The following is a 23,104-nucleotide window of genomic DNA, read 5'->3' as shown; positions in this document are numbered from 1 at the left end:
GAAAATGGTTACATCGCTAGTTCCGAAAACCATCTGTTTCACTCAAAACATTGAAAATTGACACTCGTTTTTTGGAACCAAATACATTGTGGTAATTCATACCATAATGAATAAAAAAGCTCAACCGTGAATTTAATCTTGAAGCACAAATTGACATTACTGCAGCTACAAGCAGCTACGTTGGACATGGCATAACAATTTAGTGAGCACCATGAGAACTGTGAGAAATAAATGCTTTGGAATGATTGAAACAACATCCATTGAAATAAATGTTATTCCCCAAAGTATCCCCCCCATCTACTGTAACTGCACATTGCCGAACGTTTAGGAACTTGGCAACGTCCTCTTGCCGCCTGAATAATGCATCTATAAAATAGCAGAGGTTAGGGGTCATGTGTATGTGTCTGAGCCAGTACAGGCTTGCTTCATCCCCGGGCTGCGTTCCTCCTGCTCGACATGCTGATATGATTCTCTCTTCAGTGTCACCATAAGGACAAGTGCAGGATACTAGCAATAACTCGGGTTCTCTTCTAAAGGAGTATCTCCTTGTGATGCTCCACAGTGACTGTCACAGAGAGTGATGAGGGGTGAAGGGGACACTGTGAAGGTGAAGTATTGTGGTTTATGTTGTTTCAGTGCCTTTCTTTCCATATTCCCTTCTGGAGACATTACTAATGAAAGAATCTGGACTGCATTGTGAAATTTTGTAAAAAACTGATCTACACTGAGTATATAAAACATTGGGACCACCTTCTCTTTCCATGACATAGACTGAGCATGTGAATCCATGTGAATGCTATTTCAAATTTTTAAATCCACTTCAATCAGTGTGGAGGAGACGGGTTAAAGAAGGATTTTAAAGCATTGAGACATGGATTGTGTATGTGTGCCATTCAGAGGGTGAATGGGCAAAACGAAAGATTTAAGTGCCTTTTGAATGGGGTACAGCAGTAGGTAACAGGCGCACCGATTTGAGTGTGTCAAGAACTGCAACGCTGCTGGGTTTTTCACATTCAACAGTTTCCCGTGTGTATAAAAAATGTTCCACCACACAAAGGACATCTAGCCAACTTGACACAACTGTGGTAAGCATCCTTGTGGAATGCTTTTGACACCTTGTAGTCCATGCCCCGATGCATGGAGGCTGTTCTGAGGGCCAAATCCAACTTTATTTGTCACATGCGCTGAATACAACGTGTAGACTTTACTGTGAAATGCTTACTTACAAGACCTTAACCCAACAGTGCAGTTCAAGAAGAGTTAAGAAAATATTTACCAAGTAGACTAAAATAAAAAGAATAACAATAACGAGGCTATATACAGGGGGCACTGGTGCCGAGTCAGTGTGCGGGGGTACAGGTTAGTTGAGGTAATTTGTACATGTAGGTGGGGGTGAAGTGACTATGCATAGATAATTAACAGCGAGTACCAGCAGTGTACAAAAGGGAGGGGGTGTCAATGTAAATTGTCGGGTGGAGATTTTATTAATTCTTTAGCAGTCTTATGGCTTGGGGGTAGAAGCTTGCCGTGCTGTAGCAGAGAAAACAGACTACAACTTTGGTGACTGGAGTCTTTGACAATTTTATGGGCCTTCCTCTGACACCGCCTAGTATAGAGGTCCTGGATGTCAGGAAGCTTGGCCCCAGTGATGTACTGGGCCATACGCATTACCCTCTGTAATGCCTTACAGTCAGATGCCGAGCAGTTGCCATACCAGGCGGTGATGCAACCGGTCAGAATGCTCTTGATGGTGCAGCTGTAGAACCTTTTGAGGATCTGGGGACCCGTGCCAAATCCTTTGTCTCCTGAGGGGTAAAAGGTTTTGTCGTGCCCTCTTCATTACTGCCTTGGTATGTTTGGACCGGGGGGGGGGGGTGCAACTGAATATTTTGCTAATGTTTTGTACACAGTGTATATCAGAAATCTGTAGAAACCTAGTTTTGTGCTTTATAATTTTTTTGCCTTAGAATGTGATGCAATATACTGTACAGAGTGGACTCAAATGATTTTTTTGAACTGTCCAAAACCAACACTATCTCGCAAGGCACCAAACCTCCTCCCGTTCCCTTCCCATCTGACCCATCAGTTATCCACCTCAGTCGATTGTTGTATTCATATCCAAATCTTACAAGGGGCCTTTGGCAATCCTTGTAAGCCCTTGCAGTCACCGCCTAATGAGAGAGCTCAGCCACTATAAACGTATTGAGGAAAAGACATTGAACTTTAAGGAAAGTGAAAAGAGTGAAGGAATGGCTTGTATTGAGAGCATCTGCTTGTTCTCCTGCTGCCCACATCAAAGGAGGAGGGATATTTACTGTAAGGCACATATGGATAATAAAAGAAAGGACGCTTCAATTAATTTCTGGTGTCTGTCAGGTTCTGTCCACCACTTTTCCATAGTGTGTGAGTGTGAGTTAGGCTAACCCTTTCAACTACCGTTTATCATCTTTTCAACCCCCACTCTGTTTTGTTTATGGCAGAAGGTTTTAGTTAACAGGGAAGAATACTGTCAGAATACAGGTTTACAGTTATTCAACTCAACCTCGCTCTGCGATGGCCGCAAAGTTGAAGTAATAGTCTCTTTTTTTGGACTTCCTGCAGCTTTCACTATGCCAAGTGACATCATCCCACACAGAGATGATAGGGATTTAGGGGAGAGTGGGGTAAATTCAGCCAAAAGGTTAAGTTGAGTCACCCTTGTTTTTGGAAAACCATTTGATCAAATATTTAGGAAGACGTCATCATTTCAAGTCTGTGAAGGAAAAACTACATGGAAAAAGTGGTAAGCAAGGTAAAATTTAAAAAAAAAAGTCAAATTAGTGTTTTAGAGGTTACATGATGCATGTATCTAAACCAAAGTAGATCATTTTAAGAGTGTTCTATACATCAGTTGGGGTCCTAAACCTAGTATGAAAATGCCTTGTAGCTGTGTGGGCTAATATAGTCAAAATGTTTGCCTTGGGGTGAGTTGAGCCAATGGTTAAGCCAATTGAAGTGTTTTCTTCCCAGTACTAAAGCAAGGCATTATTACTGGGATATGAGGTAACAACATTGCTTATGTTTAAATTGTTAAAAAGTCCAAAAAAAAACAATTGTGTTGAGTTGTGTTTGGGAAATAAAGATAATTGTATCTCTCAAAGTTGATTATTAGCAGAAATATCCAATCAAAACAGAGCCGTTGACACGTAACAAATTGGTGGCGTTGGGGGCCAGAGATGACATGGTTGTGGAATGTGGTTCGCAGGGGAGGAGCACGGAACAGCCGGATTCCATTTCCAACACAGTTGAACTCGGGCTCCATTTCAACACTGTGGAGGATAGATTGGTACCAGACCTGCTTTGGCACTTAAGAGGATGAAGCCTTTGGGCCCCCAGCTCATAAACAAAAACATGAGCGCAGTCCGCATTAGTCCAGAACAATCCTTACATTGTCTGTACTTCAATATCATGCAGCTGATGCAATCCACATGTATTATGTTGCAATGATTAATAACATTACTGATACTGATCCAGCACTATACGAGACTGAAATGTTAGCATTTTGTGGCACGGAATTTATGTTTTTCACAAAACACAATGTTACTGTATGCAAGTGTATGCAAGTGAAACATTTCATTCAAAAAACAACATTTCATTTCATTTAAACCAAGAGGCTTTTTATTGGTACCAAAGAATTTATACTAAATGATTTACATAGTAAATATATATTTCGGTTAAAAAAAACTATTCTAGGAAAGATAAATGGTCAGGTTGTTATGCTGGATACATGGTAAAAAAGAAAACAGTGTTCGCGAGACATAACTCTACAGACAATGCTCTGACACCAAAACTACCAGTGCAAGCTTTATGAAATAGTTATCTTGCAGTCAATGACATCACAACATATCAAAAAGAGTGAGGAAATTGTATCAGTGGCCTGCACTGACACATTGAAGCATCAATGACTAGCAATTGAGGCTAGCTGCATGACAAATGGTTCCACGCTACAACATGAAAAAGGTTTACAGCATCATCTTGGAAGGAGCAGTTTGTAAAAGAACTGAAGGACGTTTTACGTGATGAGGTATCACCGTGACAACTTTGGATATGCAATGCTTGGCTTTCACCACTGTAAAATCATCACATCAATAAAGGGACGTTATACTCCCAAATCAAATTTTGTCAGATCTTTTCAGACCAAAAAAATGTCAAGATGAATCTACACTCCTCCAGCTATATGCATTAACACCTTTCATTTTGGATAGTGGCATATGGCTGGATCTACAAAACAGATGGCCTACTTTTGAGGTATAAAAAAGTCTATCAAACATTGATTTTGGAGTGAAATATCCCTTTAACTGTTAAAGATAAAGCCCTCTATTTGAGGTACATCTTTACCTTCATTGTTGAGTCAGTTTTAGCAGCTGTGTGTGAAATAGAGAGCTCAGTGAGGCCGGAGAGAAAATGTGTGTCCCTCTCAAATAGGTTTACACTGCTACCTGATGGGTTTTGTCTAAACAATGGCAGAAAAGAAAGCAGGACTGCACAGATAAATACTTGAGACTCATCTGTGGGTAAAATATTTTTGACAACACATAAACAGCAATAAATAAGAATCAAGGCTAAACATCAAGCAAAAAAAAAACAATTCAGAGGGTATAGTTTGTTAAATGTACTTTTTCCTGAGAAGAGTATCATTGGCTGTCGATGGAAAGGGCGATGAGCACCAATAAGAAACATGGAACTATCACCTCACTTTTCTAGTGCACCGGTTGTAGTTTTTAAAAGGGACATATCTAAAATGTTCAACTTCATATTCATCATCGCCAGCACCATCCCAACATCAACATACTGTATGTGAAAATTGTGGTTTTCTATGTTTTGTATTAAAAAATATAGAGAAAAATAAGTGTTTCCAATGACATCATCAACCATTAGTCGACAATTAGTAGGCAATGCCTACTCATAATTGGTTAAAAATCACATGATGCACACCGATGATGTCATGTGACACACTTAAGCTTCCTCTATATTTTTTTATAAAAAACATAGAAACGTGCATTTTCACATATGTTGATGTTGGGGTTGGTGCTGGTGATGATGAATATGAGGTAGAATTTTTTTTAACATTTCCCTTCATAGAGAAAAGTACTCATAGAGTATTGAAATAATACTGTAACTACACTGTTCCTACGGATTTGAAAAGATGAGCCTATGTAAAATGTTACTTTTAAATGCCATGTTAAATAGTATGTACCAGAGGCTAAAGACGATTACAAAAGGTTTTGTTCTGAAAAAATAAAAACATATAGCATACCAAAACGTATTATTTGATGCAGAGGTAAGCATTCGTCTTGAGAAAAAGCTGCCTATTGATTAAAATTGGGTTATGATTATCGTGAACAAAAGTATTGAAGTTACTTATCTTGAACGAAAATGTCCATTTACAAATACCAGTTGGGCACATTGTTTTTCTGTTAGCTGGCCGTTCGCTCTTTAACGTATCTCTCAAACAGTGTGCATCGATTTCAAACCAGCTATTATCATATTGTGGATGATGATGAAACTAAATGTCCTCAATTCACCCTTTGAATTATGACCTCAATTTCTATTGGTCTTCAGACTGCCCCAGACCTCAGACTGGGGTCATAATGAAGGTTTCAACCAATAGCATCAAGTCCTGACCTCCATTAGACCAAAATCAACAGTCATCCTGTTTATGTTACACAATGATGTAATTGTATCAGTCTAAAGTCCCAGTGGAACAACATTAGTCTTAAGAGCAAAAAAATAAAGATGGCCCTGATATTCCATTCACCTCTTGGGGCGATATGGACTCTTCCTGGCTTTATCGATAAAAGGAAGCAGGGCAGCCAAAGAAGTCCATGCCGATATAGCGGGGGTATCCTTCCAGAACCTTCACCTCCACGGGGTCAAACTTCCAATACTGTCTCCCACTCAGGAAATGAGCAAAGCCTATTAGGAAGTTAGGAGGTCAATAATTAGCTCAACGCAATTAAATGGGTTTACCATGTGGTTACATGCAGGCACACACACAAACTGTCAGAAACACACAATACTCAGAGATATCCACATGCTTGCTATCAATAAAACTGGGAACACAACACGACATAATGGATCCTGTCCAAATACATTTTGCCTTTGACTCTTTTTGTATATCTATGACTCTCACCATATCGGTCCTGGAAGGCTGCGTCAATGTCCTTGGGGATGCCCCTCCAGTCCTGCATGCTACGAGGGTGTGCTGTGTCCACCCGGTTCTCCAGGGGGCTGAAGCGCCAGTAGGTGCCCGACTTGAAGAGGTAGGTCTTCTGGGCCTTGTCCTCGCCCCACATGAGGGCTGCTTGGATGTCCGACACTTGAAGGCCCAGCCGACGCACTGAGTCCGGCCCCGTGATCCTCCTCTCCGCGTCAAACACCCAGTAACTGTCACCTGTTGATGATGTCACACTTCTTTTTAGACACAGATCTGGGATTAGCCTAGTCAGTCCTAATGTTAACTATTAGGGGGATGAAATAATATAAGAAAGGGAAAGGAGGATACCTAGTCAGTTGTATAATTGAATGCCTTCAACTGAAATGTGGCTTCCGCATTTAACCCAACTCCTCTGAATCAGAGCCTGTATCAGCTGTCAGGGATGACATCTGTGCTAGGTAGACAGTGGGTCACATAAACTAGATGCTCAGGCTGAAACATGAATGGACCAAGTACTGCTGTTTCCTCTCTCCCTACTACTAGAATTGCCTCTCCCTACTACTGCTGTTTCCTCTCTCCCTACTGCTGCTGTTTCCTCTCCCTACTACTACTGTTTCCTCTCTCCCTACTGCTGCTGTTTCCTCTCCCTACTGCTACTGTTTCCTCTCCCTACTGCTGATGTTTCCTCTCTCTCCCCACTGCTACTGTTTCCTCTCCCTACTACTACTACTGTTTCCTCTCTCTCCCTACTACCACTGTTTCCTCTCTCTCCCTACTGCTGCTGTTTCCTCTCCCTACTACTACTACTGTTTCCTCTTTCTCCCTACTGCTGCTGTTTCCTCTCTCTCCCTACTGCTGCTGTTTCCTCTCTATCCCTACTGCTGCTGTTTCCTCTCTCCCTACTGCTGCTGTGTCCTCTCTCCCTACTGCTGCTGTGTCCTCTCTCCCTACTGCTGCTGTTTCCTCTCTCCCTACTACTGCTGTTCCCTCTCTCCCTACTGCTGCTGTTCCCTCTCCCCCTACTGCTGCTGTTCCCTCTCCCCCTACTGCTGCTGTTCCCTCTCCCTACTGCTGCTGTTTCCTCTCTCCCTACTGCCGATGTATCCTCTCTCCCTACTGCTGATGTATCCTCTCTCTCTACTGCTGCTGTTTCCTCTCTCCCTACTGCTGCTGTTTCCTCTCTCCCTACTGCTGCTGTTCCCTCTCCCTACTGCTGCTGTTTCCTCTCTCCCTACTGCTGCTGTTTCCTCTCTCCCTACTACTGCTGTTCCCTCTCTCCCTACTACTGCTGCTGCTGCGCTTATAGGAGCTTCTGCAAACTGCTGGGCCTAATTGGCCCACCCAAACACTGGCTGAGACCTGGTGGGAGGTGGAGAGTTTAGACGCCAATAAACACATCCACAGACACACGCCTTTGCACACAGGCACACACAGGCAATCGTATATCTAAACACACACACACACACACACACACACACACACACACACACACACACACTTGCAAGACTAGACCATGTTTCTGCCATCTGTCATCACTATGATCAACGCTGTTTAAATAAACAAAACCAGAGCAGAGTCGTTAAGCCGTGGATTGTTTGTGTGAAGCAACTAATATCACTGTACATTTACCCCTCTGGTGATCTGCTGTCAAATGCTTTCTTTTTAGAAGTTTGACCAAACCTGACTTCACAGGAGGTTGGTGGCACCTTAATTGGGGAGAACTGGCTCGTGGTAATGACTGGAGCGGAATCAGTGGAATGGTATCAAATATATCAAACACATGGTTTCCAGGTGTATGATGCCATTCCATTTGCTCTGTTCTGGCCATTATTATGAGCTGTCTTCCCCTCAGAAGCCTACTGTGTCTGACTTTAAGAAAAATGTCTGTCTCAAAACTAAACACTTATGGTCCCACTCGGGAACTGCTACCAACATGCCAGAGTCTGGTACTGCGCTCTAAGGTCCCAACTCTGGACCACACATATGCTCTGGCGATAGGGGTTTGACTCTCACCTTGGGCCTCTCCTGTCTGTTTTGAACTGTCCTGTCATAAAAATAGCTAATTTAAAAACAATTAGACACATTGCCCTACAATGAGCTACTTCTGTACTCCTTACCATGCCTGCCAAATTTCAGAGCTCAAAATCAACTGCTACCAGCAGAGCAGTGGAGCCCATAGAAATACACATTAGAATGGGTAAAACCATAGACAGGCAGGTATTCTATTTCTATGGTTTAACCCACCTTGGAAGAACCAGCTGTTTCCCGTCTTGTCTTCGTAGGCCGCATCGATGTTGTCGGGGATCCCCCTCCAGTGGCGTGTTGCTAGCGCCGGGTACCCCGCCTGCAGTTGGCCATCACGGATACGCCACACGTAGCGGGACTTGAAGAAGAACATCTCCCCTCTGATCATTGACACGGCATCAAAGTTAGTCCTGCAGGGATCTGGCTGTGGCCAAGTCATGAAGAAAGAGACAGAGTGAGCACAGGTTATGTCATGCAAAATCAAAATTGCAGAAGCTCAACTCAGCCTGGAAACTTTCATCAATCTCAACAAATTGAGTCACTGAAACGAGCATTGCGTATTAATCTACTAATATTCCAGTTGTTAGCTATTTGCTCCCAACAATGGATGTGTTCACTGATAAGTTGGACTTCTATTCATTTCTTGTCATATTCAGTCCTCACCACAGTTGTTTCGATCTCATTGGTCTCTGTGATGACGGGAGGGGCTTTTCGCAGCGGACCATACAGGTATTGGATGCCCTGCTTGTCATCGTCGCTCAGCTCCAGGGGATAGGAGAAGCTGTAGAAGGGGGACATGATGGCTCCTTCGACCAGGGAATGCTGGAGGCCGAGGACGTGGCCAAACTCATGGGCCGCCACCTGCAGGAGATCCGTGCCTGCAGGACCATCATGGGACAATGGTCAGTGACATTGAGACTGAGGGCATCAACCATACTTGCCTGAGCAAGATTTAGGCAGTATCTTTAGCAATGTTTGTTCAGTATCTTCACATATAAACTACTACCTAGAGAACAGTGCCGTTTAAGATGAGAGAGGACGATCATTTTTTTAATGAGATGGCCTATTACAGAATATTGGATGACTCTCATTCTTATTCCATTCACCCAGCTCAATGTAACATCGATAGGTTTAGACTACTACATGATACTCACATTTCCCCTGTACCCATCATGAGGTTGGTACAACCAAGCCTATGAATGGAAGTTTACAGCGTAGGTGCACAGGTTGAGAGAATTTTGAGTAATCAAGGTGACAGACATTGACACATTCAAAATCGCCTTGCACACTCTTGCCTGCATTTAGCTGATCTAGGGTGTAATCATTTGTCCAACAGTTGCAAATGTGAGTTTCTATTGGACAAATTCAGGTACGTTTATCCCCGCTTTGTTCCGTTCGCTTCTGTTTTAAGAAATGTTTTTTCCTCGATAGAATCGATATCTATAATACACCCCTGATCGCACACAAACACATTCACGTTCATAGCAGCCACATAAAAACAACATGATCTCTTTGCTCGTTGTATATATACAGTGCCTTGCGAAAGTATTCGGCCCTCTTGAACTTTGCGACCTTTTGCCACATTTCAGGCTTCAAACATAAAGATATAAAACTGTATTTTTTTGTGAAGAATCAACAACAAGTGGGACACAATCATGAAGTGGAACGACATTTATTGAATATTTCAAACTTTTTTAACAAATCAAAAACTGAAAAATTGGGCGTGCAAAATTATTCAGCCCCCTTAAGTTAATACTTTGCAGCGCCACCTTTTGCTGCGATTACAGCTGTAAGTCACTTGGGGTATGTCTCTATCAGTTTTGCACATCGAGAGACTGAAATTTTTTCCCATTCCTCCATGCAAAACAGCTCGAACTCAGTGAGGTTGGATGGGGAGCATTTGTGAACAGCAGTTTTCAGTTCTTTCCACAGATTCTCGATTGGATTCAGGTCTGGACTTTGACTTGGCCATTCTAACACCTGGATATGTTTATTTTTGAACCATTCCATTGTAGATTTTGCTTTATGTTTTGGATCATTGTCTTGTTGGAAGACAAATCTCCGTCCCAGTCTCAGGTCTTTTGCAGACTCCATCAGGTTTTCTTCCAGAATGGTCCTGTATTTGGCTCCATCCATCTTCCCATCAATTTTAACCATCTTCCCTGTCCCTGCTGAAGAAAAGCAGGCCCAAACCATGATGCTGCCACCACCATGTTTGACAGTGGGGATGGTGTGTTCAGGGTGATGAACTGTGTTGCTTTTACGCCAAACATAACGTTTTGCATTGTTGCCAAAAAGTTCAATTTTGGTTTCATCTGACCAGAGCACCTTCTTCCACATGTTTGGTGTGTCTCCCAGGTGGCTTGTGGCAAACTTTAAACGACACTTTTTATGGATATCTTTAAGAAATGGCTTTCTTCTTGCCACTCTTCCATAAAGGCCAGATTTGTGCAATATACGACTCATTGTTGTCCTATGGACAGAGTCTCCCACCTCAGCTGTAGATCTCTGCAGTTCATCCAGAGTGATCATGGGCCGCTTGGCTGCATCTCTGATCAGTCTTCTCCTTGTATGAGCTGAAAGTTTAGAGGGACGGCCAGGTCTTGGTAGATTTGCAGTGGTCTGATACTCCTTCCATTTCAATATTATCGCTTGCACAGTGCTCCTTGGGATGTTTAAAGCTTGGGAAATCTTTTTGTATCCAAATCCGGCTTTAAACTTCTTCACAACAGTATCTCGGACCTGCCTGGTGTGTTCCTTGTTCTTCATGATGCTCTCTGCGCTTTTAACGGACCACTGAGACTATCACAGTGCAGGTGCATTTATACGGAGACTTGATTACACACAGGTGGATTGTATTTATCATCATTAGTCCTTTAGGTCAACATTGGATCATTCAGAGATCCTCACTGAACTTCTGGAGAGAGTTTGCTGCACTGAAAGTAAAGGGGCTGAATAATTTTGCACGCCCAATTTTTCAGTTTTTGATTTGTTAAAAAAGTTTGAAATATCCAATAAATGTCGTTCCACTTCATGATTGTGTCCCACTTGTTGTTGATTCTTCACAAAAAAATACAGTTTTATATCTTTATGTTTGAAGCCTGAAATGTGGCAAAAGGTCGCAAAGTTCAAGGGGGCCGAATACTTTCGCAAGGCACTGTAATTATTTCTCTTTACTATCTACGTGTTCTCCTCCTCTCACCTTTTCCCTTCCCTTGTAGACTTCAATGCACAACACATCAGCTGTCTGTGACCAGGCGAAAAACCTTTCCAAGCCAAACCTTCATATCATGACCGCTAAACGCGACACACAGCCTGCATCGTTGCCACGTCATAGTCAACATAGCTACTACAACTAATGCATTAACAAAGCCGCTACAATCATAAATTAATAAAACCAAAAGCTTACCTTGACTTGGAAGAGTTCCCGTGTTGGATAGCCATAGCCAGCTAGCAAACATAGCATCCCTCTTTGTTTGAGCCGGGTGTTTGAATATCCTAAACTAGCTAGCTGCATTTGCTAGCTAAGTTAAAGTTTTTTTTAAATACAACCAAATATATCTAGCTCTCTCTCGCTCTCTTGCTTCTCTAAATTTTGGAAGAAATTTGTTAAAAACTGTTAAACTATTGTCTTTCTCGCTCTCTGAGTCAACTATTCACCACATTTTATTCACTGCAGGGCTAGCTAGCAGTAGCTTATGCTTTCAGTACTAGATTTATTCTCTTATATTTTGATTGGGTGGACAACATGTCAGTTCATGCTGCAAGAGCTCTGATAGTTTGGAGGACGTCCTCTGGAAGTTCAGAGCAGCTCACAGATTACTGCACCTGTACATAGCCCACCTATAATTTAGCCCAAACAACTACCTCTTTCCCAACTGTAATTTATTTATTTATTTTGCTCCTTTGCACCCCATTATTTTTATTTCTACTTTGCACATTCTTCCATTGCAAAACTACCATTCCAGTGTTTTACTTGCCATATTGTATTTACCTTGCCACCATGGACTTTTTTGCCTTTACCTCCCTTCTCACCTCATTTGCTCACATTGTATATAGACTTGTTTATACTGTATTATTGACTGTATGTTTGTTTTACTCCATGTGTAACTCTGTGTCGTTGTATCTGTCGAACTGCTTTGCTTTATCTTGGCCAGGTCGCAATTGTAAATGAGAACTTGTTCTCAACTTGCCTACCTGGTTAAATAAAGGTAAAATAAAAAATAAATAAATAAAAAAAGTTGTCATAATTACTGTGTAAGTCTATGGAATGGGGTGAGAACCATGAGCCTCCTAGGTTTTGTATTGAAATCGATGTACCTAGAGTACACCATAGTGATACCCTACAGACTGCTGCTGAGGCTACTGTACACCTTTATTGCAGTGCGTTTGAATCAATTATTTGGTGACGTGAACATATTTAGGATAGTTGTATCTTTTTTAATGTTTCACTATTTTTATTTTTATGAAATTCACTCTGGAGGACGGTCCTCCCCTTCCTCCTGCGAGGAGCCTCCTACTATAGACCGGTAAATTAAATAGGTTATTTCTGCTATTCACTCACCCATGCTGTTTCCCACTGTCCAACTCTCATCATAGTCAAAGTGGATGTCGCCTGCCCTGTGAGTTCTGGGGAAAAAGGCATGGGCCAGAATGCCTCCAGGACCATCGAAAGGCAGGTTATCACCATGCCAGTACCTACACAACAAACACAGAGGCACAAGGCAGGGTGGTCAGGCATTTTATTTTAGACAAAGTTCACCACTTCATTAGTCACTTTAGGGCATTAGATTCAGCTGCGGGCAAATTTTCTTCTTAAGCGGATGGTCGGAGGGCCTGGAACTTAATTACAAATAGTAGACTGCAATTTGATTGCAAGAATCCCAAACAGATCATTTCAAACATTGCTTAGATTTGTATACGATCACGTCTCTCTATTATGCGTGGGAATACTTGGAAATAGAAAACTTGGAGCTGATTTCCTGGTGTCTTTTATGTCTAACTATGAAAATTCTATACTGAACAAAAATATAAACGCAACATGTTGGTGTTTCATGAGCTAAAATAAAAGATCCCAGAAATGTTCCATATGTACAAAAATCTTATTTCTCTCAAATGTTGTGCTAGTGAGCATTTCTCCTTTGCCAAGATAACCCATCCACCTGAAAGGTGTGGCATATCAAGAAGCTGATTAAACAGCATGATCATTACACAGGTACACCTTGTGCTAGGGACAATAAAAGGCCACACTAAAATGTTCAGTTTTGTTACACAAAATGTGCAGTTTTGTCACACAGATGTCTCAAGTGTTGAGGGAGTGTGCAATTGGCATGCTGACTGCAGGAATGTCCACCAGAGTTGTTGCCAGATAATTCAATGTTAATTTCTCTACCATAAGCCGCCTCCAACGTCGTTTTAGAGAATTTGGCAGTACGTCCAACTGGTCTCACAACCACGGACCACATGTAACCACACCAGCCCAGGACCTCCACATCCAGCTTCTTCACCTGCGGGATCATCTGAGACCAGCCTCCCGAACAGCTGATGAAACTGAGGAGTATTTCTGTCTGTAATAAAGCCCTTTTATCGGGAAAACCTCAGTCTGATTGGCTGGACCTGGCTCCCCAATGGGTGGGCCTGGCTCCCAACTGTTTGGGCTTCCTGCCCAGTCATATGAAATTTATAGATTCATGCCTAATGAATTTATTTCAATTGACTGATTTCCTTATTTGAAATGTAAGTCAGTAAAATTGTTAAAATTGTTGCATGTTGCGTTTCTATTTTTGTTCAGTATAAAAAAATATATACAGTGCCTTGCGAAAGTATTCGGCCCCCTTGAACTTTGCGACCTTTTGCCACATTTCAGGCTTCAAACATAAAGATATAAAACTGTATTTTTTTGTGAAGAATCAACAACAAGTGGGACACAATCATGAAGTGGAACGACATTTATTGGATATTTAAAACTTTTTTAACAAATCAAAAACTGAAAAATTGGGCGTGCAAAATTATTCAGCCCCTTTACTTTCAGTGCAGCAAACTCTCTCCAGAAGTTCAGTGAGGATCTCTGAATGATACAATGTTGACCTAAATGACTAATGATGATAAATACAATCCACCTGTGTGTAATCAAGTCTCCGTATAAATGCACCTGCACTGTGATAGTCTCAGAGGTCCGTTAAAAGTGCAGAGAGCATCATGAAGAACAAGGAACACACCAGGCAGGTCCGAGATACTGTTGTGAAGAAGTTTAAAGCCGGATTTGGATACAAAAAGATTTCCCAAGCTTTAAACATCCCAAGGAGCACTGTGCAAGCGATAATATTGAAATGGAAGGAGTATCAGACCACTGCAAATCTACCAAGACCTGGCCGTCCCTCTAAACTTTCAGCTCATACAAGGAGAAGACTGATCAGAGATGCAGCCAAGAGGCCCATGATCACTCTGGATGAACTGCAGAGATCTACAGCTGAGGTGGGAGACTCTGTCCATAGGACAACAATGAGTCGTATATTGCACAAATCTGGCCTTTATGGAAGAGTGGCAAGAAGAAAGCCATTTCTTAAAGATATCCATAAAAAGTGTCGTTTAAAGTTTGCCACAAGCCACCTGGGAGACACACCAAACATGTGGAAGAAGTTGCTCTGGTCAGATGAAACCAAAATTGAACTTTTTGGCAACAATGCAAAACGTTATGTTTGGCGTAAAAGCAACACAGTTCATCACTCTGAACACACCATCCCCACTGTCAAACATGGTGGTGGCAGCATCATGGTTTGGGCCTGCTTTTCTTCAGCAGGGACAGGGAAGATGGTTAAAATTGATGGGAAGATGGATGGAGCCAAATACAGGACTATTCTGGAAGAAAACCTGATGGAGTCTGCAAAAGACCTGAGACTGGGACGGAGATTTGTCTTCCAACAAGACAATGATCCAAAACATAAAGCAAAATCTACAATGGAATGGTTCAAAAATAAACATATCCAGTTGTTAGAATGGCCAAGTCAAAGTCCAGACCTGCATCCAATCGAGAATCTGTGGAAAGAACTGAAAACTGCTGTTCACAAATGCTCTCCATCCAACCTCACTGAGCTCGAGCTGTTTTGCAAGGAGGAATGGGAAAAAATGTCAGGCTCTCGATGTGCAAAACTGATAGAGACATACCCCAAGCGACTTACAGCTGTAATCGCAGCAAAAGGTGGCGCTACAAAGTATTAACTTAAGGGGGCTGAATAATTTTGCACGCCCAATTTTTCAGTTTTTGATTTGTTAAAAAAGTTTTAAATATCCAATAAATGTCGTTCCACTTCATGATTGTGTCCCACTTGTTGTTGATTCTTCACAAAAAAATACAGTTTTATATCTTTATGTTTGAAGCCTGAAATGTGGCAAAAGGTTGCAAAGTTCAAGGGGGCCGAATACTTTCGCAAGGCACTGTATATACATTTTCTTTGCTCAGAAAACTTGGGGGCCCAAGTAAAACCAACCGCGGGCCGCCAGTTTGGGAACCTTGCTTTATGGGCGCCTTACAAATCTGATTCCCATATGTTTGTTATTATGTTTGTATTGTTGCTTATATACAAGGGATGTATCCATGTATCAATTTCAACATTAATGAGGACACATTCAAAGGGGAAATTGACATTTGATCCTTTCCTTTCTGCTCAGATATTCAAGTAAGCTCCATGGGCCTTCTGTATAGTAAATAATCAAAGTAATGCTGTCATTGCAGACAGTAAAAAATCTGGGTCTATAACAAATCTTGGGGCTCCATAACCCTCTCGATGTCAAGATCCAACCTAGTACAGTAACTGAACATCCTGTCATTACTGAGGCATCTTTTTGATGTAAGGTACAAGGTCCTAAACTATGCCATTGCTCAGACCCATCACACTGTGGGGGCATTGAGTTACGGCTCATACCACAGCGATTAAATCCAATTCATGTTGCCAGCCTGCATAGTGATGGAACTAACGACTGGGTCAAATGATGAGAAAGTATGAATTCACTTATAAAAAAAATACAAAAAAAATTGTAATATCTACGAAAACATGTTATTTCTTCCGGTAAATATGTGCTTTAGTATTTTTTTATTTTACAACTGTGGTATAAGCAGGATAAACGCCTCTGTTCTGTACATTACCTTGGAAAAATGAACTCCGCAGCGGGACGAGACAGAACGTCAGTGTTAATCTCTACTTACAAAGGCAAAGGTCTCGAGGGCGGATACAGTATCGTCTGAGAGAAGAAACATGTATATAGGTCTGGTGTGTAGGTGGATGCTCTAAAGCTGCAGTAATTTACAACAAGGGAATGTAATGTTGTTGTGCTCGTGCCAACGCAACAAATCCATTGAGAGCCGAAGAAATGTGCCCTGAGGCTTTTCATTCAAATAAACCGTAGCAAACAAGTCCTGCTTTGTAACATTCAAGTGCATTCAGGATGGAGAGGGGGGGGGGGACGATTCGCCCATGAGCTTGGCCTATTATAGACATGGGTGAGAGATGGGCAGGGTTGGGGTCAATTCAACTCAGTTTAACTGAGTTGGTGAGTTCAGGTTCCTATTTAGAAAATGTAATTCAGGAATTACATTTCTTTGAAGATAAACGGACATTCACAAATTCATGCACATTTTTAGATTTGATTGAGTAAATGAAACTTGCCCTCAAGTTTGGTGATTGTACCGAGATAACTGAACACTAGTGTTGGCCTGTGAAAAATGCTACACCTGTACTAGCTGTAACACCACTCCCTTATATCCCACCTCTTTCCCTAACAGATAACAAGTCATGAACATAGCTGTGTAAATGTCCAACAGCAAAGCTGATTATCTGTACAACCATCAACGCTAATCCCTCAACCTCTCTTTTGAAAAGGTCCTTGTGTTTTTGTCTGATAAGACGAGAACTTCACTTCTCTAAGTCAACAAGATGAACCTGATAAGAAGCACAAGACAGATGAAATAGGTTGTCCTGGGTGTTAGCATTAGTAATATTTATAGTAAAGGTTGAGTGCTTCACAGATAAACACAGACATTGAGTGAGTCAGGAAAGTGACACAAGACATACCAATAGTTTTGATGATGTGCACCAGCACACTGTCATATGACCAGTAATGCTGTTATACTGAAAGTACATTTAAAAACTGTAATATAAATCAATAACACATTTTCCAGTGCATGACTGGAATTTCAATAGATTTTCTGAAATACGTGAGCTGAAATAGAGTTCATCCCAAGCTTGCCTCAGGTTCTCAGTGTTCTGCGCCACAGGAAATGCAGATGAGCTTTGTGATTTACATAAATTCACTGAAAACCCACACTAACACACAGTTATATTTACAGTATTGTACTTTTCATGTAGCCTAATTTTGCCCAGCTAATAGTCTAACCATCGACCAAGCCCCATTATGGACTAAACTAAACTCTCTGGCGCTCGAGGGCGCCAGGCTGCCCTTCATTACGCACACATGTCACCATCATTACGTGCAGCAGCGCTCATTGAACTCACCTGGACTCCTTCCCTTTGTTGATTGCCCTGTGTATAACTGTCTGCTCCCTCATTTGTTCCCTGTGCCTGCATTAATGTCGTTATGTGTTCATGTCCAGACGCTGTCATGCCTTGTTTCATGTCCATTGTTAATTAAATGTTCACTTCCTGTACCTGCTTCTCGTCTACCATCGTTGATCTATTTTGTTACGACAATACTGATCAAATTAAGATCCTACACCTCTAGAATGATGATTACCTGGTAAAGTCGATGATGATGTCAGCTCTCCCACTGCTGACCTCAGTGAACTTCAAGGGTGTGACTTCACTCCACACACGCAGAGCCTCCTGCAAGATGTGACGGACTTTCTCATTACTCAACTGCCAGGGGAAGCGCATGATCCTGTGAGACACAAACACACACACACACACGTCAGAAACCACCAGCATGATCGCCATCTGTGTTCTACCCATAATCCTCTTTTGCGGGGGGCAGAGTGAGTGCCACCCTTCTCTAGTTGCTTCATGGGCCACGGGGTGACCTTGGTCTAGGATAATCTGGTTGTTGTGAGAAAGAAGCCTCTCTAAAGTGGGTGCAAGGCCCAGTCTGATGCCACCCAGCTTGACTGGTGGGTTGGAGCTGTCAAACATCCCACATCAACAAAAGGATATAATATGTTGCTGAATGGGTTGTATGGATTAACTTTCTGCACAATGCCAGATCACCATGATAGCATGGTTCAATCATACATATTTAATTTGAACCAGTTTGCTACAGAAGGTAAATAATCCTACAGCAACAGGAAATGTGAGTTATTATGTGAATTCTAAATTATGAACATTTATGTAGGGGTTGACACATTTTTTGTTAGGGCAAATCAAGTCTGAAATGTTCAAGTGGAAACCACAAGTCAAATACACTACAAGGTGCATTTTCTGCAGTGCAGGAACATTCTCAGCGACAAAAGAGTGATCAACTTAAGTATACAGCAACATGAACAAAGACTATGATAGGTGCTTGCTTGCATACTGACCCAACTAACCAACCAACACTCTTTATGCAGAATAATTTACAAAAATTATACCTATCCTCAAAAAGTCTGACAGCTGCCATCTTGACTTGCTGCATCACCGTCTGTTATGGCAACTGCTTGACATCCGACCGCAAGGCGGATGCAAAGGGTGGTGTGGACAGCCCAGTACTTCCCTGGGGCCGAGCTCCATGCCATCCAGAACCTCTATACCCCAGCCACCCAAGCCATAGACCTGTTCATTCTGCTAAGCGGTACCGTAGTACCAAGTCTGAGACCAAAAGGCTCCTGAACAGCTTCTATCCCCAAGCCATAAGACAGCTGAACAGTTGTGAACAGGACTATTTGCATTGACCTAGTCTTGCACTGACTCTACGCACACACTCACTGGACTCTACCCACACACTCACTGGACTCTACGCACACACTCACTGGACTCTACCCACACACTCACTGGACTCTACCCACACACTCACTGGACTCTACCCACACACTCACTGGACTCTACCCACACACTCACGCATACTTAAAAATTTGTTCTTAACTGACTTGCCTAGTTAAATAAAAGTTTATTTTTAATTTTTTTTATTTTTTTTTATTAAGACTCCAACACAAACACACATGCTCACACACACATGCATACTGACGCCACACACACATTTTTACACTCTTCACATACGTACAATGATGCTACTTTGTTAATTATCTATCCTGACTGCCTTGTCACTTTTACTCCTACCTACATATACATATTAGCTCAACTATCTCGTACCCCTGCACATTGACTCGGTACTCCTTGTACATTGCCTCGTTATTGTTATCTATTGTGTTCCTATTTTCTATTTTTATTTGCACATGTTCATACTTCTTAACTCTGCATTGTTGGGAAAGGGCTTGTAAAGTAAGCATTTCACGGTAAAGGCTACACCTGTTGTATTTGGATTCATACTTCAGTTATTCAAGGCACAGGTAATGTGCAGTACATAGAAACATAACTTCCTCTTGTTCACAGTTGTTGTGGATTACCATGCAGCAAGGCTGAATGCTGAGTTGACAGAGGTTGTGTGTGCGTCCGTCCAACCAGGACCTGCATTATTATGACAGGCGTTGACAGACAGGAAGGGCAGCGCTTGTTATTACCAGGCGACACCCCATGGAGGACATTTAAACAACCGTGACATGTTCAGTCTCAATGTCCGTCTCATGTTTCATATTATGGGTTTCTCAGTGGGCGCCAGTAAAATCCCCACCCCCCCTCTGCTTTCTGTTGCAATCCGTTACCCCCCTGCCCTGCAGACATTTCCCCTGGTGCCTCCCTGGATACCAGCCATGGCGGCTATCACTTTTATTCTTCATTTTAGATTTCATAATGAATGGGCGGGGGTTGCAAAAATGGATTGCGCCTCATTGTGTGGAGGCCCTACATACATGCCCAGACAGGAGAGGCCAGCCTTGTGCTGTTGCTGTATTACCCTACTCTACTTCAACAACCTCCCTAACCCTGCCACGGTGATGCATGCCGGGGCCCGGTTCTAACCACAGCCCCCGACGCCTGCAGCAGACACCCATTAAACCTGTGCCCTGGGAGTTCAGTTCCAGAATGTGGAACAGTCACTATGTTGCTAATGCTACGGCCCGTTATTATTAGTCATCACAGAGGAGACAGTAAAACGCTGGCCTGGTAATGACCCCCCTCACCATAGCCACTCTAGGAAAAGAGCAGTGGAACCAGAGCGGGGACAACAGTGCTGATTGCTGGCTCGCGGGCCAAAAGAGGCAGGTCCAGCTCTGTGCTGTTGTGTGTCTCCTGAGGTAAAAATGTGATGAGCCAGCAGAGTACAGCACACACCCCTACAGTACTGTACAATCGTACAATTATTTGTTCCTTTCTTGAAAAGCTGTGTGTGCAGAAATTCTTTTCTGTGAGAGGGAGTGCAGGGCACGGGAGGTTCAGTGCCTGTTGACAATCAGCAAAATGACAATGAAGCTATACTTAGGGACACTGAGTAAGTGGCTACCTCAAAGGGATCATGAGTAATGATGACTTATGATGCAATATATTGTTGTTTGTTTGGGGAAGGGTGGTTAATCATACACAGTATTTTTACTCTTGATCAATACATATGGCATTTTTCACATGAAAACATAAGCTCACTATTCATACAATATAACAATTCTACGCCATTAAAGGGAAAATCCACTCAAAAACTATATTTCTGTATTTTTTCATTAATCCACTGTTATTAAAGACATGCTCCGGTACTTTGGCGACTAAAAAAAATATATTTTTTAAACATCCTGCTTTGGGATGGATGTGTCAATGTGTAGTTCATACATACATAATCTATGAGCAGAATTACTGCTCAATTAGCCACAAAATCCCTAGTTTGAAAGCAACTGTTTTCTTGAAGATGTTTCCTACATTTTTACCTCCACATGGGTCAGCACCCTAGCAATTTGAGTTTTAGCCAATGAGCTTCAGCCCCTCACATTTGAGGGACAGCTAGCAAAAGGCCTGCCCAACAGAGAGAGAGAGAGAGAGAGAGAGAGAGAGAGAGAGAGAGAGAGAGAGAGAGAGAGAGAGAGAGAGAGAGAGAGAGAGAGAGAGAGAGATGAGATATGACATGGAGCACATATGTGCCTTAGGCTATTTTTTGGCTCATGAGTGCTACTTTCAGAACTGCTGGCTAAAAAATATCCAAAAGTTCCAGAGCATCTCTTTAATACAGTCCCAAAATGTTTAGCATGTCAGCAGTCAAGTTTTCAAGATATTGGACTTTCAAGAAGCAAAGTGTCACTTCCCACAGGCATCATCATGATGTGGCAAGTGACACTTTGCTTCTTGAAAATCCTATATCTTGAAATGTTTTGGGACTGTATTAACAGTGGACTAATGAAAAAAATATGAGTGACACTTACTGTTGTGCTGAAAAATAAATTGCTTTCTGTAACAAAGACTCAGTGTTGCTCTTCTGATAACACTCCTCTGGAAGTAACTATTAACTTGACCTTTCCCCTCTCCAGCCCCCTTCCTGCTGAGCTGTATGTGGAGACATCAGGAAGCATGCGGTCTGCTCTGCTGTAACATGCTTGAGTGCTCTGACACTGTCTTGTAAATGCTATGTTTTTTCAGGTCGCGACCCCCCCTGACTCCAAATGACAGAGGGGGTGGGTGGCAAATGTCCAGTGTGGCCCGTCTTTTGACTTTAATGGAAGAGGCAAGGCAGTCCAAAAACAGGGAGGAGTGCAGATGACCCCGAGGGCACGAGGTCACCGTGTCACTCAAAAGGTGCTTCAAAGGCAAAGAAATCCCAAAGTAAATTGAAGTAGAGCCTCCTAGTTTTCTGCCATGTCTGGTTTGAAATTCTATCAAAAACATGAACTCAGCCAAACACTGAATACACATCTACATAGGCTGGGCAGCCTATCCTTTACAACAAAGTAAATTATCCTTCACTGAAATGTGTCTCTTTAGAAGTTTTGGCTTCAGTGTAAAGGCTCCTCTCTCCTCTCAGTAGCTGTAACCTGGGTGGCCGAACCCAAATGATTCTTGATTTTGAGCATATAAAATAAGCTGAGGTGCTGGGTTGGGGACCAGAGTGATACATATGATGTACACATTACCCGCCTTTCATTCAGAACAATGTAGTGGCTTTTGCCAGCCAGTAGCGACCTTTGCAGGCCGGTGGTGGCCTTTGCCTGCCAGTGTACTGTAGAAGTTAACCAGTCTACCGTGACAGGGGTTGCATTTGTGACTCTGTCCTTGCTGGCTAAACTACAGATATCAGTGATAACCTCTTGAATTTCTACGCCATGTATAAAAATTCCAGCGCAAACTCAGGAAAAGCAGATCCCAGTGAAAAGGCGAAATGCATGGATATGTCTAGAGCAGTGGTTCCCAAACTGGGGTACGCCAAATAAAAATGTATGGTCCTGCACCCCTTCAAACATTCAACCTCTAGCACCAGGGTCAGCGCACTCTCAAATGTTGTTTTTTCCATCATTGTAAGCCTGCCACACACACTATGTGATACATTGTCCGTAAGCTTGATTTCATTTGCACACAAACAATCATACAATGATGGAAAGACCTGTGTTGTCCTTGTTAATGCAGACAGAAAAGAGCTCCAACTTCTTAATCATAGCCTCAATTTTGTCCCGCACATTGAATATAGTTGCAGAGAGTCCCTGAAATCCTAGATTTAGATCATTCAGGAGAGAAAAAACATCTCCCAGATAGGCCAGTCGTGTGAGAAACCCGTCATCATGCAAGCGGTCAGACAAGTGCAAATGATGGTCAGTAAACAAAACTTCAAGCTTGTCTCTCAATTTAAAATATCATATCAATACTTTGCCCTTTTATA

The 23,104-nt window shown here is 42.3% G+C and overlaps 1 protein-coding gene across 1 annotated transcript in view; it reads right to left on the bottom strand.

Moving 5' to 3' along the window:
• Positions 1 to 3,761: 3,761 nt before the first annotated feature.
• The window catches only part of mmp11b (matrix metallopeptidase 11b), a 36,415-nt gene continuing 17,072 nt past the window's right edge, over positions 3,762 to 23,104 (bottom strand). Inside the window, exons 3-8 of the mRNA XM_021601785.2 lie at positions 17,969 to 18,112; positions 12,786 to 12,919; positions 8,885 to 9,099; positions 8,441 to 8,645; positions 6,173 to 6,433; positions 3,762 to 5,955 (exon numbers count right to left, since the gene is read on the bottom strand). Coding sequence (XP_021457460.1) covers positions 5,828 to 5,955; positions 6,173 to 6,433; positions 8,441 to 8,645; positions 8,885 to 9,099; positions 12,786 to 12,919; positions 17,969 to 18,112 — 1,087 coding nt within the window. The 3' untranslated portion in view covers positions 3,762 to 5,827. The remainder of the gene's footprint in view (positions 5,956 to 6,172; positions 6,434 to 8,440; positions 8,646 to 8,884; positions 9,100 to 12,785; positions 12,920 to 17,968; positions 18,113 to 23,104) is intronic.

This window comes from Oncorhynchus mykiss, chromosome 5, assembly GCF_013265735.2.
Source record: "Oncorhynchus mykiss isolate Arlee chromosome 5, USDA_OmykA_1.1, whole genome shotgun sequence".
NCBI classification, from domain to species: domain Eukaryota; kingdom Metazoa; phylum Chordata; class Actinopteri; order Salmoniformes; family Salmonidae; genus Oncorhynchus; species Oncorhynchus mykiss.
This window is presented reverse-complemented; position numbering and strand designations above follow the sequence as displayed.